The sequence below is a fragment of the Sciurus carolinensis genome, chromosome 2 (assembly GCF_902686445.1).
Source record: "Sciurus carolinensis chromosome 2, mSciCar1.2, whole genome shotgun sequence".
Taxonomy (NCBI): domain Eukaryota; kingdom Metazoa; phylum Chordata; class Mammalia; order Rodentia; family Sciuridae; genus Sciurus; species Sciurus carolinensis.
Genome location: NC_062214.1, coordinates 79,649,467 through 79,665,659, shown reverse-complemented (window position 1 = coordinate 79,665,659; position 16,193 = coordinate 79,649,467). Strand labels below are relative to the sequence as shown.

General features: G+C 36.4%; 1 protein-coding gene across 1 annotated transcript in view; it reads left to right on the top strand.

Annotated features, from left to right (window-relative positions):
* The window catches only part of Scaper (S-phase cyclin A associated protein in the ER), a 484,560-nt gene that overhangs the window by 271,321 nt on the left and 197,046 nt on the right, over positions 1–16,193 (top strand). Inside the window, 1 exon segment of the mRNA XM_047539576.1 lies at positions 12,252–12,378. Coding sequence (XP_047395532.1) covers positions 12,252–12,378 — 127 coding nt within the window.

Genomic DNA, 16,193 nt, shown 5'->3' with positions numbered 1-16,193 from the left:
CAGAAGCGGTCGTTCTGGGTCTAAACAGCTCGCCACACAGCTCCTCCTCAGGCAGCCGCCCAGAGCCCCAGTGGTTGCTCCGAGTCCAAGCCTGTGCTGAGCCATCTCCTCTAAGATGATCCCAGTTGTCCGTGTTTACCGCTCCGGTGCGGGGAGGGGCGTCTCGCCGGGCAACTCTACTTCACAAAGTTCCCTGCGTTCCGGGGCTACCGCCCCATCCGGGACGCTTCCCCAAAGGGAGAGACTCACCCAGCGACTTTGAGTTGGTCCCAAGTCTCTCACTATCTCCTCTTTTGAATCTTGCATCCTGGAGCAACGTGAAATGCAGCCGCCCCCTAGTCCACCATCTTGAAACTCCCCAGTGTGTATCTTTTGATTGATGAGTTTAGGCCATTAACGTTCAGGGTTATTATTGAGATATGATTTGTATTCTCAGTCATTTGGCTTATTTTTGGTTTTTAAGTTGGCTTGGTTTCTCCTTTGACTGGTTTTTCTTTAAGGTAGTTCCTCCCTTTGCTGACCTCCATTGTTGTTTTTCATTTCCTCCTCATGGAATATTTTGTTGAGAACATTCTGTAGTGTAGGCTTTCTATTTGTAAATTCTTTTAACTTTTGTTTATCATGGAAGGAGTTTATTTCATCTTCAAATTTGAAGGTTAGTTTTGCTGGGTATAGGATTCTTGGTTGGCAACCATGTTCTTTCAGAGCTTGAAATATGTTGGTCCAGGCCCTTCTATCTTTTAGAGTCTGGGTTGAGAAGTCGGCTGCTATCCGTATTGGTCTTCCCCTGTATATAATCTGATGCTTTTCTCTGCGGCCTTCAAAATCCTATCTTTATTTTGAATGTTAGGCATTTTCATTATAATGTGCTTTGGTGTGGATCTGTTGTGATTTTGTACATTTGGTGTTCCGTAAGCCTCTTGTGTTTGATTTTCCATTTCATTCTTCAGGCTTGGGAAAGTTTCTGATATTATTTCATTGAATAGGTTGTTCATTCCTTTGGTTTGTATCTCTGTGCCTTCCTCAATCCCAATAATTCTTAAATTTGGTCTTTTCATGATGTCTCATAGTTCTTAGAGATTCTGTTCATGATTTTTTACCATCTTCTCTGTTTGGGCAACTTTATTTTCAAGATTAAATATTTTGTCTTCATTGTCTGAGGTTCTGTCTTCCATGTGCTCTAGTCTTTTGGTGATGCTTTCCATTGAGTTTTTTTATTTGATTTATTGTTTCCTTCATGTCAAGGATTTCCGTTTTTTTTTTTTTTTTAGAATCTCTATCTCTTTTTTGAAATGATCTTTTGTTTTCTGCAGTTGTTTTTTCAGCTTATTGGTATGATCATTCATTTCCTGCTTTTGCTCTCTTATCTCATCCTTTGCTTCGCAAATCATCTTAGTCATGTATAATCTGAAATCCTTTTCTGACATTTCTTCTAATGTACTGTCATTGGATTCTGTCAGTATAGAATCTAGATTTGTTTGTATCATTTTCTTCCCTTGTTTTTTCATGTTGTTCATGTATCTTCCCCTCTAGCAGTGCAGATCTGGGGTATTGTAGATTTCCCCCTGTAGTCTTATAGTGGCCCTATAGGTTTCCAAAACCCTTTCTTTAAGGGGCGATCAATATTAGCAGTGCCCAATTCAGACACTATGCAATCCTAGACCAAATAACAAAATTGTCATAATAAACAGAATGAGTTCAACTATTATCTTCAGTAAAACAAACAGATTTGCAATAAGGTCTGCAGTTTCTAATGGAGGACAAAGAAGTGCAGAGGGATGTAGAATGTGGCTGTTAATGGGATAAGAAAAGATTATACAGAAGTTCTAGATAATAGAAAGGGTGAGAGTGTAATCAAATGAAATTGGATGTTAGCATGCAAAAAAGGGAGAAAGAGACTCTGAGGGAACAGGTAAATAAAAGTAAAAGAGAGTAAGAAAAGTAAAGAAATAAAAACTTAAATTTTTTCAGTAAGGAGAAAAAAGAAAATCTACAGTATAACAGTCATATAGTAATGAAACCTCCCAGTGTTCAGTAGTCTGATGCTTGAGAGGTACCTGACAATGAGCTTCAAGCCTCCAGCAGGCGTCGCAGGATGGGATTTGCCCCACCTAATGATCAGAGCTACAGCTTCCAGGATTATCCATGATGGCTGCTCTGGCTTCGAAATGTGTTAGCAAATGGGGAGCTGCAGCTCAGGGGTGGATGTGGTCAGCTGGAAGTCCTGGAGACGGGATGCAGTTGGTCCGGCAGGGGTCGTGGAGGTCCAGTGTGTTTGGTGTGATTGTGGGATCCTGGAGGCTGGGTGCAATCGGTCATTCTGGGGTCCTTGTAATAGGGCGCAGTCAGTTGGTTTCGGGGAGCAGTCAGTCGATGTGAGGGCCCCAGAGGCAGGGAGTGATTTGTCGGGCTGAGGGATCCAGGAGACGGGGCTCAGTCAGTCCGGCCAGGGGTCCTACAGGGCCTGACTTTTGTCTCAAAATGGCGGCAGCCACGTGTAATCAAACCTGCAGGTACTGTAACAGTGAACTTCCAGGCAACAGCAGGCAGCTGGAGCTCCACTGCCAGTCGGCGATCAGTTTGCCGGCTATTGTTGGAAGATCGGGAGGTGAACCTTGTGCGTTGGGTGATGGATGGGTGAAAGGCAGGCGATGGACCGGCCAGAGGCAGGCAAATGGTGGATGATAGGCACCTGACAGTGAGCAATCTGCACTCAAAAAAGGCGTCGATATGCTGGCAGACTGTAGGTCATCACAGCAGACAAATGGGGTAGACACCAGGGAATCAATAAGCAGCAAAAACTGCCTCACCAAGAAACAGATAAAATCTGCTTGAAACCAGAGTTATGGAGCGCCAAGGAACGCAGCCTCCCTCTAGTCCTCCATCTTGGATCCTCTCTTTTTATCATTTTTAACATATATGGTGAGAGTGAAAGATGTTTTGTCCCCCACAGTGACTGGGATGGGGGAGCAAATATTTAAAAAACCTAATTGAAGTTTACTTATTATTTCTTCCAGATTTTGTGCTTTATGTGATGTTGACCTGAATGGTTACTGAAGCTAGAAAGCAGAAAAGTTAAAGATTGCCTCTATCTTCCCTATTTTAGGCAATAATTTTATCACTGTTGATTATGGGGAAAAAAACTCTATACTTACAGTAAGTGAAACTTTGAGAGATCATTATAAATTCTCTAACAATGAAACTATTAATAAGTACTTCTCAGCCTTTTTGTAGCTGTCCAATTCCTACCTCCCATTCCGTTTTGATCTAATGCAAGGTTTCTTTTCTACTTCAACCAAATACCTCTTGTTAAGGAGCATAATAACGTCCTCATGGCTTAGTCAGTGGTCAGTTGTGCATACTCATTTTGTGCAGGCATTATGATGTATATGATACAGTTGATCTACTCCTGCTCATCTTTAAATATTTTCTTCAGTTGACTTTTGGGTGCTACTTGTGTAAATTATCTATTGCTTTACTCAAGTGGAGATGAAGGATCTAAGACGGTGTCATTCATACCTGACAGTTGATGTTTGTCATTGGACAAGCCTCTCCCACCAATAGGTGTACTGAATCTTTTTATCATGGCAGTGGGAAAACCTCCAGGGCATAAGCCCTTGCGAATCCTTTGCTTGTGTCACATTTGCTCTTGGGGGGAAAATTGCTTGTTCCAAGCAAATCACTTAGCCAAGTCCTGAGTCAGTGTAGGAACAGACTGTACAAGTGATGGCTACCAAGACATAATTCTTGGAGGGTCTTTAATAGTGTATTGTGCAACTTCTGCTGGATTCTTCTGTTACTTGATGAGTTGCTCTATTTTTGTGTCTTTCACATAGTTCATTCTCATCTCCTTAATCATGAATACCGAACATGCTCTTGTCTGAGAATTCAGTTAGGTAATTATTTCTTTGGTAATTTTAGTTTCATGGCTTTAAATGTCTGTGCATTGATAGATTTTAAATAGGTATCTCCAATCCAGACCTCCTCCCAAACTTTGGACTCACATGTCCAATTTCTAATTAGCTTTTTTACCTGGACCTACCACTAAACATGTACAAAGTCAAACCCTTGAAATTTGCTCCCAAACGTTATCCCTCATAATCTTGTTCATTTTAGGAAATTGCAGGTCCATACTTAAAGTTGAGACCAGAATATTTGGAGTTATTCTCTTTTTCACATTCTACTTTAAATTCATCAACTAATTCTTCTAGTTCTACCTTCAAAATACATCCAGAATTTGACCACTGTTTTCTCCCTCCAAAATAGCTACTCTAACCTCCCTTCATTTCTCATCTGGATTATTGTACTATCTTTCTAATTAGCCTCACCACTTCTTTCCTTGCTCACTATTATCTGTTCCCCACAGGACAATAAGGGTGTTCTTTTAGGGGGAAAATGGCAGTAATGACAGGAACATAATTTTTAATATGTATAAGTCTCACATAGAAGCTAAATAATTAAGAAAATAACCCCCACTCCTAAAAAAGAAAATTTAAAAACCCATTGCAGTCTTTACAACAAATGGACATTACCAGATGTCTATAAAATCCAAAGGCAAGAGGATGGGAGCAAATGGCCACAAGATCTACATGGTTTTGGCATCACTGTGACAGAAAGCAGAGAAAAGCAAGTGGCCTGACATAAGTAGGGATCAGAGGACCCCCCAAATAATTAACATGTTTTCCCTGGAAGGTGCAGGGGTCCAGTTTAAGAAAAGCAGCTGAACCTTATTCTCAATTAGGTCCTTCAGGAAAGACTCAGGTAAAAAATATTCCCTTAGTTCTTGCTTTTTCATAATTTTATGTCCTCAAACATCTTTTTTTTTTTTCAATCACAAACCTTTTTTCTTAAATCTTAAATATTCTTAGAGTATCTTCTGCCAAATTTTGCTATGAACTTAAATCTTCTCCAAAAAATAGAGGTCATTGGAGAAAAAAAAATGGAGAAAATGATCTGCAGGCCACCAAAATAAGAAACATGAAAATAAGGACTGACGGTGAACATTGAATTTGCACTTTCTTGTAGAATTATAAAATTAATTGATTGCCTGAAGGAAGAGAATATGTATAAAATGGTTGTGTCACAAATAGTTTAATACTATCACTATAATAAAAAGGTTGAGGAGAATGGGGAAAACATATACTGAAATCATTCTCTGTAATCATTCTCTGTGAACCAGTGATGATATTATTAGTAATGTTCTTCTTAAACTGTTTTGCATGTAATATGGAATAAAGTAAAGGAGATTATGGAGACTTGAATTCTTTCATTCCCTGGGACCTTGAGAACCTGAATTCTCAGTCCAGAAGAATAGAGGTAGATGTAACATTAGAGATCAGGTAAAATCCCTGTAAGTTTGATTTTGAAGATTCTTTATCTTTTTAAAAATTACCTTTGGAAAATCATATGAGACCAGCTTCTTATTTTGAAACTAGCAAAGAAGGGGAAAGAATAAAACAATTTCCTTGTCTTTCCTGTATGAACTGGGTAACTAAATAGGACATGAAATTTCTCTTAACAAAATTATTCTAGCCGTTCAATGAAAACAACCCTTTCTCTCCCTCCAGTTATCTGTCTTCCTTTCAGAAAAACTCAGTCCAGAAGCCATTAGGTAAGGCAGCAGTGGCTCAGTGGTGTATCAGCCTGATTAGGGTGAAAAGGGCATGGTGGCATGGTGGCATGGTGTGGAGCCTCAGAGTCCCAAGAAGGGAAAAGGGAGCTTTCATGATGGTAGGGTACTCTGGTCTGATATGGGCAAAGCAGAATGAATAAGACCTTTTTATGGAAGGTGTCCTGACAGGACCATAAGAGCCCAGTCAAAGAGGGTAGCCTGGCAAAGGGTACCAAAACCCAAATGGAGTGAGAAACATGAAATAGCTCAAAACGAGCTGTCAGAACCTGAGCAGGGAAAATAACTTTCTTGTAGAAACAAAGATGGAGGGAAGTCGGACAAATTGGTAAATATGTTAAGAAGAGTAAAGGGCAAGATGCTTGCTGCTTATGGGAGTTAAAAATATAGCCAGAGAGAATAAAAAAGTGCCATGATATTGAATTGGAATCAGGGGTATCAGTGTTAACTTGTATTTTCTAATATATATAGATAAATACAGGTGTGTGTGTATGTATTATGCATACCTTCTCTAGGTGTTTCCACTGAGAGAGAGGGCCTAGAATCAGGATATATGATAGCATTGAGCACATCTAGCATAGCCATCTAAGTGTGGGGTTTGGATGGTTTTATAAAATGGGAAAGATGATTTCTTTTGCCAACAAGAAGGAATGTTGGCAAGCAAAAACAAAATGTGACTGCTGTAGGAGGCAATATATATGTGCACTGTTTTTTGCCCCTCCTGTGAAGAAAACATTAAAAGGTATTTTATTTCTTAAGCTTTTATATTTAGAAATATAGGTATAAGCATATTGTTTAAAAATATAAAGGGAGCTAATAGCCATAAATTCATATACTGTATTTTCTAAATAAAAGGAATGAAAAAAATTAATGAATTTACATCTTCCTATCACACTAAAGAACTATGTTAGTTCCTAGAGTAGCCTCAGTCTCCTTTAATGCACTTTTACAAATCTTCCAAATGATCCTAGTAGAATTCCCCATAGAGTTGTTAGGATTTGTACAAGTTTTGAGAAGAAAATATCTGATCTTCAAACATTCTCCACAAAGCTACTTACCTGACAGAGATTTCTCATGGTCTAGGTAAGAAGTTAGGAAGCTTCTACTTATTCTTTTCATGCTAAAAAAATGATCTAGACGTAACCCAAATAACAATTTCTGTGTTAAAAATTCACCTCTCTAGACAACTCCCTTTCTTTCTCTTTGGGGGAAAATGTAACTTTCAGCTTGACCTCTACCACACTCTATAGTTAGTTACTATGCACCAAAATCTAATGTTTTGTTTTTCTTGAGAGAGCTATATTATTTATGGAACTTTGTGGAGGCAGGGAATGAGACGGGGGTTTAGTTCATGTTTCCAAAGCATCCTCTTGATTTGGCATTCTTTCTTGAAGGTAGGTTCATGTGAACCCCAGATTTTATTTAGCTGAGGGTGAAATATAAGCCTCTTTTATTCTGTGAATTAAAATGGTCCTTGTGCTTCCCTAAGTACTCCTGGTTCTCAGTGGAATCTGAGCATTCTCAGTCAGAATACTCTAGATTGTGTTGCTATGGGCAGATATTTAGTTACATAGTGTGCAGACTTTATTCAGCCAAAAGCTGAAGTGGCTACTTATCTATCCCACAATGAAGTTTGATGCCAGTATTGTTCCAAATGGTAAGATCAGTAACTTTAATCAGGATGGGACTCTTGCCCACATTTGATTAGAAGGGAAAAGGAGTGTGTTACTATTATTTTTTGTATTCCTTTTTTTCCCTTTTGTTAGATTGAGACCTCCTGTTAAAGAATAGTAATAATAGTTGACCATTTATTGAAAGTCTACTTTAATGCATGGTACTAGATATTAACTCCGATCTTCAAAAGCTCTGAAAGAACACACACACACACACACACACACACATACACACACACACACAATTTCCCCCCACCCCCACCCCCAACTTTTGCAGTGAAGAAACTGAGATGCAGAGAAGTTGAATAACCTCCCAGGGTTTATTCACATGGAATATGCTGAAGCCAAAATTCATATGTAGGTGCTTCTAGTTTTAGAGTTTGAATTATTTCTTTAACTTAAGAAAGTAAACTTCATATGGATAACTTAAGCTTACGCTGGGGTTCACTAGTGCCATTTTGAGCTGTGGTTGCTCTTTCATTCTTTGATAAATTTTTAAACTTTACATAAATTTTTTAATATATTTGTATCCTTGGAGGTTATTCATTTGTGAATAAAACTTCTTTATTTGAATTAACCAATTAGGTATAGAGACAAAAGCATGAATTTTAACATGAAATACTTAGCTTTTGAATCCCAGTAGTACCTTTTGCCAACTGTGTGACCTTGGAAGAGCCACCTGATTTCTTTGAGCTTCTGTTTCTTCATTGTTCAGATTGAGATAATATTAATTGTGAGTGTAATTGAGAGGGTAAAACAAAATCATGTACATGAAAGTATTTTGTAACTTTTGAGGTTATGTATGTTATTAAGATTAAAGAATACATTTCTTACCTGGACCATTCATTCATTAAATATTTATTGAGCACACTTCTGTTCAGGTAGCATGTTAGGTTGTAAGAATATAATAGTGAATAGGTAGAGAAGGAACCTCTCTAGTGAAGTTTATAACCCTGCTTCTACACTATCCAGTGCAGTGACCTCTGGCCACTTATTACTATTTAAATTATTAAAATTGGTCTGTGAATATAGCTCAGTGGCAGAGTTCTTGCATAGTGTGGGCAAGGCCATAGATTTGATTCCTAGCACTGCAAATAAATAAATAAATAAAATTAAGTGCAATTTAAAATTCAGTTCTTAAGTCACACTAACCATATTTCAAGTGTTTAATAACCACAGAGTAGTTAACAGCTCTCATGTTGAATAGTGGAAATAAAGAACATTCTGTCATTGTAGAAAACTTTGCATGGAAGAAATACATATTAAACAACTAGTTAGAAAAGTATTCAATTGACTTGTTATGAGTGCTTAGAAGGAATATTTAGATTGGGGAAAGTAAATATTTGTGCTAGGAACTGAAGCTGAAAAGGTAATTTGAGGTTGGGGAAAACCTTTCTAGAGGAGGAAATGAAGAGCATTTCCAAAGACCCAAAGCAGGAAGAAGAGGAATTGAGATACAGAAAAAAACAGATGCATTGCAGAGCTTCTGTGAAGGTATTAGTGGTACTGAGGATGATGGGTCCTCCCTGAATTGTAATAAGAGAGAAATAAAATGCATTTAGGCCTATAGATTTTATGCAAGAAAGCAAAGGTTTTCTCTTTCCCATAGCTTCCATTTTTTGTGTGAAATGTAAGATTTTAAAGCAAAAGAAAGAAAGGGTGAAATTTTGAAGAGAATAGGTGGCGTTTTGAAGAGAGCAAGTTTGTGGAGACTGAGCAGACTAGAAATATTTAATGAGATCGTGAATCAGTAGTCACTATGTGCTATGCGTTTTTCTCAGAATCAGGAATGGAAAAAACTGGTGGATGCTTTTATTAATCCAGCTAAATAAATTCATGCAGGGCACTGAGAATGGCACCTGGACCATAGGAAGAGCTAATTACATGTTGTTACTGTCACTGGGGGTTTTATAATAAGAATAACAAATGGAACGACAGGGAATGTAAGACATTTGTAAGAAAATGTTTATAGTGATGTCCTGAAATCTACGTATTCAAAAATTGAAGACAGACATTAGGGGAAAAGTTGAAGTGGTGTCTTGGAGAGCACTAGGTGATTGTCAGGGGATGCTCAAGCAAATAACTAGAAAATAAGAAAAGATTTCTCAGTGAGGTGTATGAAACCAAAGTATGGGCTACCAATAAGTACTACCACAGTCACATCACCGAGGAATCTTACAATCTAGATAACGTGATATTTCTCAGTGAAAAGCAAGTGTTTCATTAGCTTAAGTAACACTAAGCTACCTATAAATGGGAACATGGAAAGTTCAACCTTTTGAGAGTTTACAGTGCTTTTAATATCCAAACCTTCCTTGAACATTTAAATCAAAATATGAAGATCTGAGAGGGCATGGTGGTGCATGCCTGTAATCCCAGCAGCTAGGGAGACTGAGGCAGGAGGACTGTGAGTTCAAAGCCAGCCTCAACAACTTAGTGAGGCCCTAAGCAACCCAGCAAGACCCTGTCTCTAAATAAAATATAAATAAATTATATATATGTATATATAAAATGAATGGAACTAGAGAACATCATACTAAGTGAAATGAGCCAGATGCAGAAAGTCAAGGGTTGAATGTTTCCTCTTATATGTGGAATCTGGAGAGAAATATTAAAAAGGGAGAGAAATGAGACAATAGAGTAGAGGAAGGAAACGGAGGGGAAGAGGGAAAGGATGGGAAAGTGGAGGCAGCACAAAATGGAATTGTCTGAATTATGCTATATTCATGTATGAATATATCACAGTGAATCTCACTTTTATATGTAATTATAGGAATTATGGTCAGTGGTTAAGTGCCCCTAGATTCAATCCCCCATCCCCCCCACAAAAAAAGAAAACCTGCTCAGATTATTCCATATTTTATATATATAAATATATTTAAAAAAAAAACATGTGCTCTACCAGTGAGCCACATCTCCAACCCTCATTTTCTTTCTTTTTTTATGCTTTTACTAGTACATTGTAGTTACACCTAAAAGTGATGTTCATTGTGATATGTATACATATATACACACACACACAAACATAATTTTCTCCATTTCATTCCCCAGTCCTTCCCATTTTCCTCCTCTGATCTCCTTCCTCTCCTCCTACTCCTACTATTTATTTACTTTTTAAATATTGGTACATTATAATTACACATTGTCCTTTCTATTTTCATGAGGTCCCCATTCTTTTTATTTCTCTCTAGCTTCTACACACACATACATGAGAGAAAACATTCAACCCTTGACTTTCTGTATCTGGCTTATTTCATTTAGCATTAGGTTCTCTAGTTGCATCAATTCAACAACAAATGGCATAATTTTGTTTTTCTTCATGTCTGAGTAGAACTCCATTATTTATATATACCACATTTTATTTATCTGTTCATCTGTTGACACACACCTAGGTTGGTCCCTTAACTTGGTTATTAGGAACTAAGGTGCTATAAACATTGGAATGCAGTTCTCACTATAGTATGCTGATTTCAGCTCTTTTGACTAAATACCAAGAAATGGAATAACTGGGTCATGTGGTGTTTCCATTTCCAGTCTTTTGATTTTAAGATTTTCATAGTAGTTGTACTAATTTGCAGTCACAGTAACAATGTTTACGTGTTCCTTTCTCCCTGTATCTTCTCTAGCATTTGTTATTATTTATATTCTTGATGTCTGCCATTCTAAGTGGGGTGAGATGAATTCTCAGTGTAGTTTTGATTTGCATTTCCCTGATTGCTAAAGATGTTGAATATTTTCTCATATTTGTTGACCATTTGCATTTCTTCTTTTGAGAAATGTTTAGTTCTTTTGCGCAATTATTGATTGGGTTATTTGCTTATTTGCTAAGTTTTTTTCAGTTCTTTTTTTGTTCTAGATATGACTCCTTTGTCAGAAGAGTAGCTAGAAAAGATTTTCTCCCATCTTTATACTCCCTTTTCATGCTGTTTCCTTTGCTGTGCAGAAGGTTTTTAATTTGTAGTCTTTCTACTTACTGATTGATTCTTGGTTTTATTTTCTGAGCTTTAGGAGAGTTACTAAGGAAGTTGTTGCCTGAGCTTGTATGTTGGAGTGTGGACCCTATGTTTTCTTTTACAGTAGTTGCAAAGTTTCTGTGTGAATTCATGTCTTTGATTCATTTTGAAGTTGACTGTCATCGTCCAGCTTCATTGTACATATGGATATCCAGTTTTCCAGCACCATCTGTTAAAAAGGCCGTCTTTTTTCTTCAATGTGTTTTTGGCACCATTGTCAAGGATGAGATGACTGTATCTGTGTGGATTTATCTCAGTGTCTTCTGTTGTATTGGTCTCCACTGTCTGTTCTTATGCCAATATCATTACTTTAGATCTGTAATATAATTTCAGGTGTGGTATTGTGATGCCTCCAACCTTATTCTTAACTTCTCTGAATGACTTTGACTATTCTGGGTATTTTACTTTTCTACATGACTTTTAGGACTGTTTTTCCTTATTCTGTGAAGAATGTCATTGACATTTGGATGGGAATTGCATTGAATCTAGGTTGGGTTTGGTAGTGTGATCATTTTGACAAAATTAATCCTGCCTATCCAAGAACATTGTAGGTCTTTCCATCTTCTAATGTCCCCTTCAGTTCTTATACTCTTTCTATTTCATCATCATCTTACCTTCTTCTATGCCCAAATCTTTAATTTGAGGACCACATAGAAATTGGTGGCATCAGTTGCTCTAGCTAATCCTATGTAATACTGTCTTCTACATATGTTTTGACCCATAAGGAGTAGATTGGGGGTCTCGTATGTAAAGTAATACCAACTTATGTGATACCAGTCTGTTTTTTCAATACTTAAGTGTTCTTTGCAGCAGTTTCAAATCATACCAAAAAGTAACTTTTACTTCAAATGTTTAGGAAAATGAAGTGTACATAGTCTAAAAATGAAGTATGTACTCTCTAATTCATTTATGTCATTCTTTCATTTTGTATTGAAGGCTTCAGCGATTAGCCAAAGATCTTCTAAAACAACTGCAAGTTCAAGACAGTGGCTCATGGGCAAACAATAAGGTTTCTGCTTTGGATCGGACACTTGGGGAGATCGCTAGAATATTGGAAAAAGAGGTATGCAACTAACCTCTGGCTTTTGAATTTTAATCTTTGTGGTCCTTTCTCACTATGACAGAACATAAGGCAAATCCTCAATAAATGCCTTCTGTTTTTTCAGAAGCTGATCAACAATTGGTAGATGTTTTTTACTTTTGTTCTTTTTAGGTGTTTTCAGTTTTAATTAAAGACCTCTTTAACTTATGGTTTTTTCAGTCATTTTTTTTTTGACCACACAAATAAGTCAAATTATTTAATCAGAAATAACAGTTATAAAGATCTATAATTTTATGACAAAATATAAAATTTTGAGTTAACTAATAAATCGCAACCAGATTCCACAAACCACCAGTTTCCTCTGTTTGCAACAGAAGATTTGACAGTTTTCTTTAGTAACTTGGGAGTTATTAGTGTTTCAGTGACAGTTAAAAACTCTTATTTTTAAAGCCATTTATTATTCACAGTAGGAGAGTGCTAAATGTATAAAGAAGAGATAAAACTTCCTATAATATCAACCATTAACTTTTTATTGTATTTTCTTGTAATTTTGTACATTTTTTATTTTGACCAACTTTATCAAAAATATTATCCCATGTCTTTACAAATTCTTTGTAACTGAATGAATGTATCAAAACAGAAGTAATTTAAATAACATTTAGGTGGTTTCTTATTTTCTATTTAAAGTAATGGCAATTTTTGTTTATTACCTGCAGATTTTTTTTTTGGTTTTGTTTTGCGGCTTAAAATTTATTATGTAGATAATATATACAGAAGTATATAATAATAAAATAGCGTAAATACAGGAACAGCTATGTACTCATTACCCAACTTAAGAGTTAGATTATTGCCAGTACAGTTAATAGTTTCCGTGTGATCCTTACTCACCCATCCCCCTACCTCCTGTGTAGTAAACTGTACAGAATTAAAGGTGTATCATTTCCTTGTTTTTAAAAAATAGCTTAACTACTTTATCATATAAATTTGTTCTTAAATTATGTAATATTTAGATTTGGTTTAGATGTTTTTAAAATTTCATTACCATAAGACTTTTAAGTCAAAAAAGGTATGGTTCTAAGGTTTGAGTTTTTTTTTTTTTTTTTTTTTTGTGGTGCTAGGGATTGAGTCCAGGGCCTCATGCATGCTATGCAAGCACTCTTATCACTGAGGTACATCCCAGAGGGTCTAGGTTTTTTTTTTTTTTTTTAACTTACAGCCGTTTTTTATTCATTTTTCTCTATTGTTATGAATACTTAATTATTAATACAACATTTTATCCATTAGCCTGACACTGAAATCACCTAGATTTGAAATTTGTATTTCTTTTTTATTTATATAGTTTTTATAATTTTTATTGGTGCATTAAAATTTACATCATAATAGGATTTGTTTTTATATATTCATACATGTATGTAACATAATTTGGTCCTTCCCTAGTATTTCTCCTTTCCTCTCCCTCCCTATCTCCTTCCTCTTCTTCACTAGTCTCCCTTCTATTTTCATGAGATCCCTACTTTTTTCCCCTTATTTCTCTCTAGCTTCCACATTTGAGAGAAGGTATGAGCCTTGATTTTCTGAGTTTGGCTGATTTCACTTAACATAGGAGCATTTATATTTCTGACAAGTCCTCATGTAATGTTAATGATCCTGATCCAAGGAACATACTTAGAGAATCACTGCTGTAGGCTAGGGCGTAAGCCTCAGGGTGGAATTGCTGGGTTCTTAGACATATGAATGACCTACTTAAAAAACCGTGCTTACCTGCAGTTTGGCATCAGACAACACAATCCTCTGTAGGAACTGAAAGCAAGATATGCATTTGTGGCATCATGGGAGAGCCACATTAAGTTAGTTCTATAAAACACATCCCTTTCAGGATGTCAGAAAATTCATAAACTGATATTTGGCAGACGTGTTAGATGGGAGTCTTTAGAAATTTGATGTGCCAGGAAAAATTCTAATCCTTCTCAAAATTAGTGTATAGAAATTATTTTCATAAAGAATAAAGGGTACTTAATACTTCAAATTACAAGGTAGTTGCTTGAAGATACATCCACTATGTATACCTAATCTCAAGGATATTGTTTGAGATTGAATTATTCACAGGATATTTAAGGAAAGAGTAAAATGACCTGTATAAGAACATATACAGTATGAAAATGTAAGTAAGGTTATTTCATTCACAAAGGGGCAATTTACTGGAATACCACTGATTCTATATAATTTCAGGGAGAAAAATGTAGCCTAGCTCCCAGTTTAAATGGTCTGTGTCAGGAACCTTGCTATAAAGCTGTCCTCAGAGTATACACTGCTAAGACCACCTAAGAGTTTTTAGCTTACCCACAATAAGGTCCTTTAGCTACTTTTATAACTAACATCCTTTTCACCTGGCCAAGACATACTCACTTTATGAAGACTTCTATTCTGTAGTTTTACTGACATTTCAGTATAATTCAGCTGATGATATTTATGATTTCAGTCTAGGAATTATAAATAACCATTCCTTTTTGTTTGGAAAACTGCCTGGAGTAACAGAATCATTAAAACCTTAGCCAAGTACCTAGTGAAAGATTTGAAGACAGCCTAGAAGTGACATAAGGTAGGACTGGTGGAACTTGGGCAAGCACTCAGAGAAGAATGGTGAGAAATGAATCTTGAGGTCTTTCTCCACTTATACCTCAAAACGCTGGTACTATTATTGCTCTAAAATTGTTTTCCTTAGATAATTTTTCTGAGGTTCTGAGAGCTACTTTAGAGCTAACAGATTGGACTTGTGATGCACAAAATCTTTTTTGTAATGGAAGGGCTCGAGAAAAGGAGAAGACCTGAGTTTGTAGTACTTAGGTGTCTGCGGACCTTGCTGACTTTTGGGTTCTCTGATTCCATTTAGAAATTAAAATATTGTAAGCTTTGTTGCATGTATTACACTTTTTAAAATTTCAGCCACTCCTGTTTTTAGATATTTGGTTGGTAGAGGGTATTTGTTTACCTCAGGTCTTCAAGGAAAAACATCTAAAACTGCTGGTAGGGATATTTTCTTAAAAGCATCAAAGAAGTGTCTGTTTAGTTCTTTTGCCCATTTATTGATTAGGTTATTTGTTTTATTTGGTGCTAAGTTTAGACACTTCTCCAAAGAAGAAATACAGACCAATTATGGAATTACAATTATGGAAATGTAAATTAAAACTTCATTGAGACTTCATCTCTCTCCAGTCAGAATGGCAGTTATCGAGAATACAAATAACAGGGACTAGGGCTGTGACTCAGTGGCAGAGCGCTTGCCTAACACACATGGGTTTGATTCTTAGCATCACATAAAAATAAACAAATAAAATAAAGGCATGCTGTCCATCTACAACTACAAAAAATTTTTTTTTTTAAATTACAGATAACGATAAATGTTGGTGGGGATGTGGGAAAAAGATCTACTCATACATTGTTGGTGGTACTGCAAATTAGTGCAACCACTTTGGAAAGCAGTATGGAGCTTTCTTAGAAAAATTGGGAGTGGAAACACCACGTGACCCAGCTGTCTCACTCCTTTGGGTATATCTAAAAGATTTAAAATCAGCATACTACAGTGACAGCCATTTCAGGGTTTATAACAGAGCAGTTCACAATAGCCAAACTGTGGAACAAACCCTTCAATAGATGAATTGATAAAGAAAATGTGAGACACACATACACACACACAATGGAGTATTACTGAGCCATAAAGAAAAAAAATTTATGGCATTTGCCAGTAAATGGATGGAATTGGAGACCATCATGCTACATGAAACAAGCCAGTCCCCAAAAGTCAAAGATTGAATGTTTTCTGATAGCAGAAGCTAATC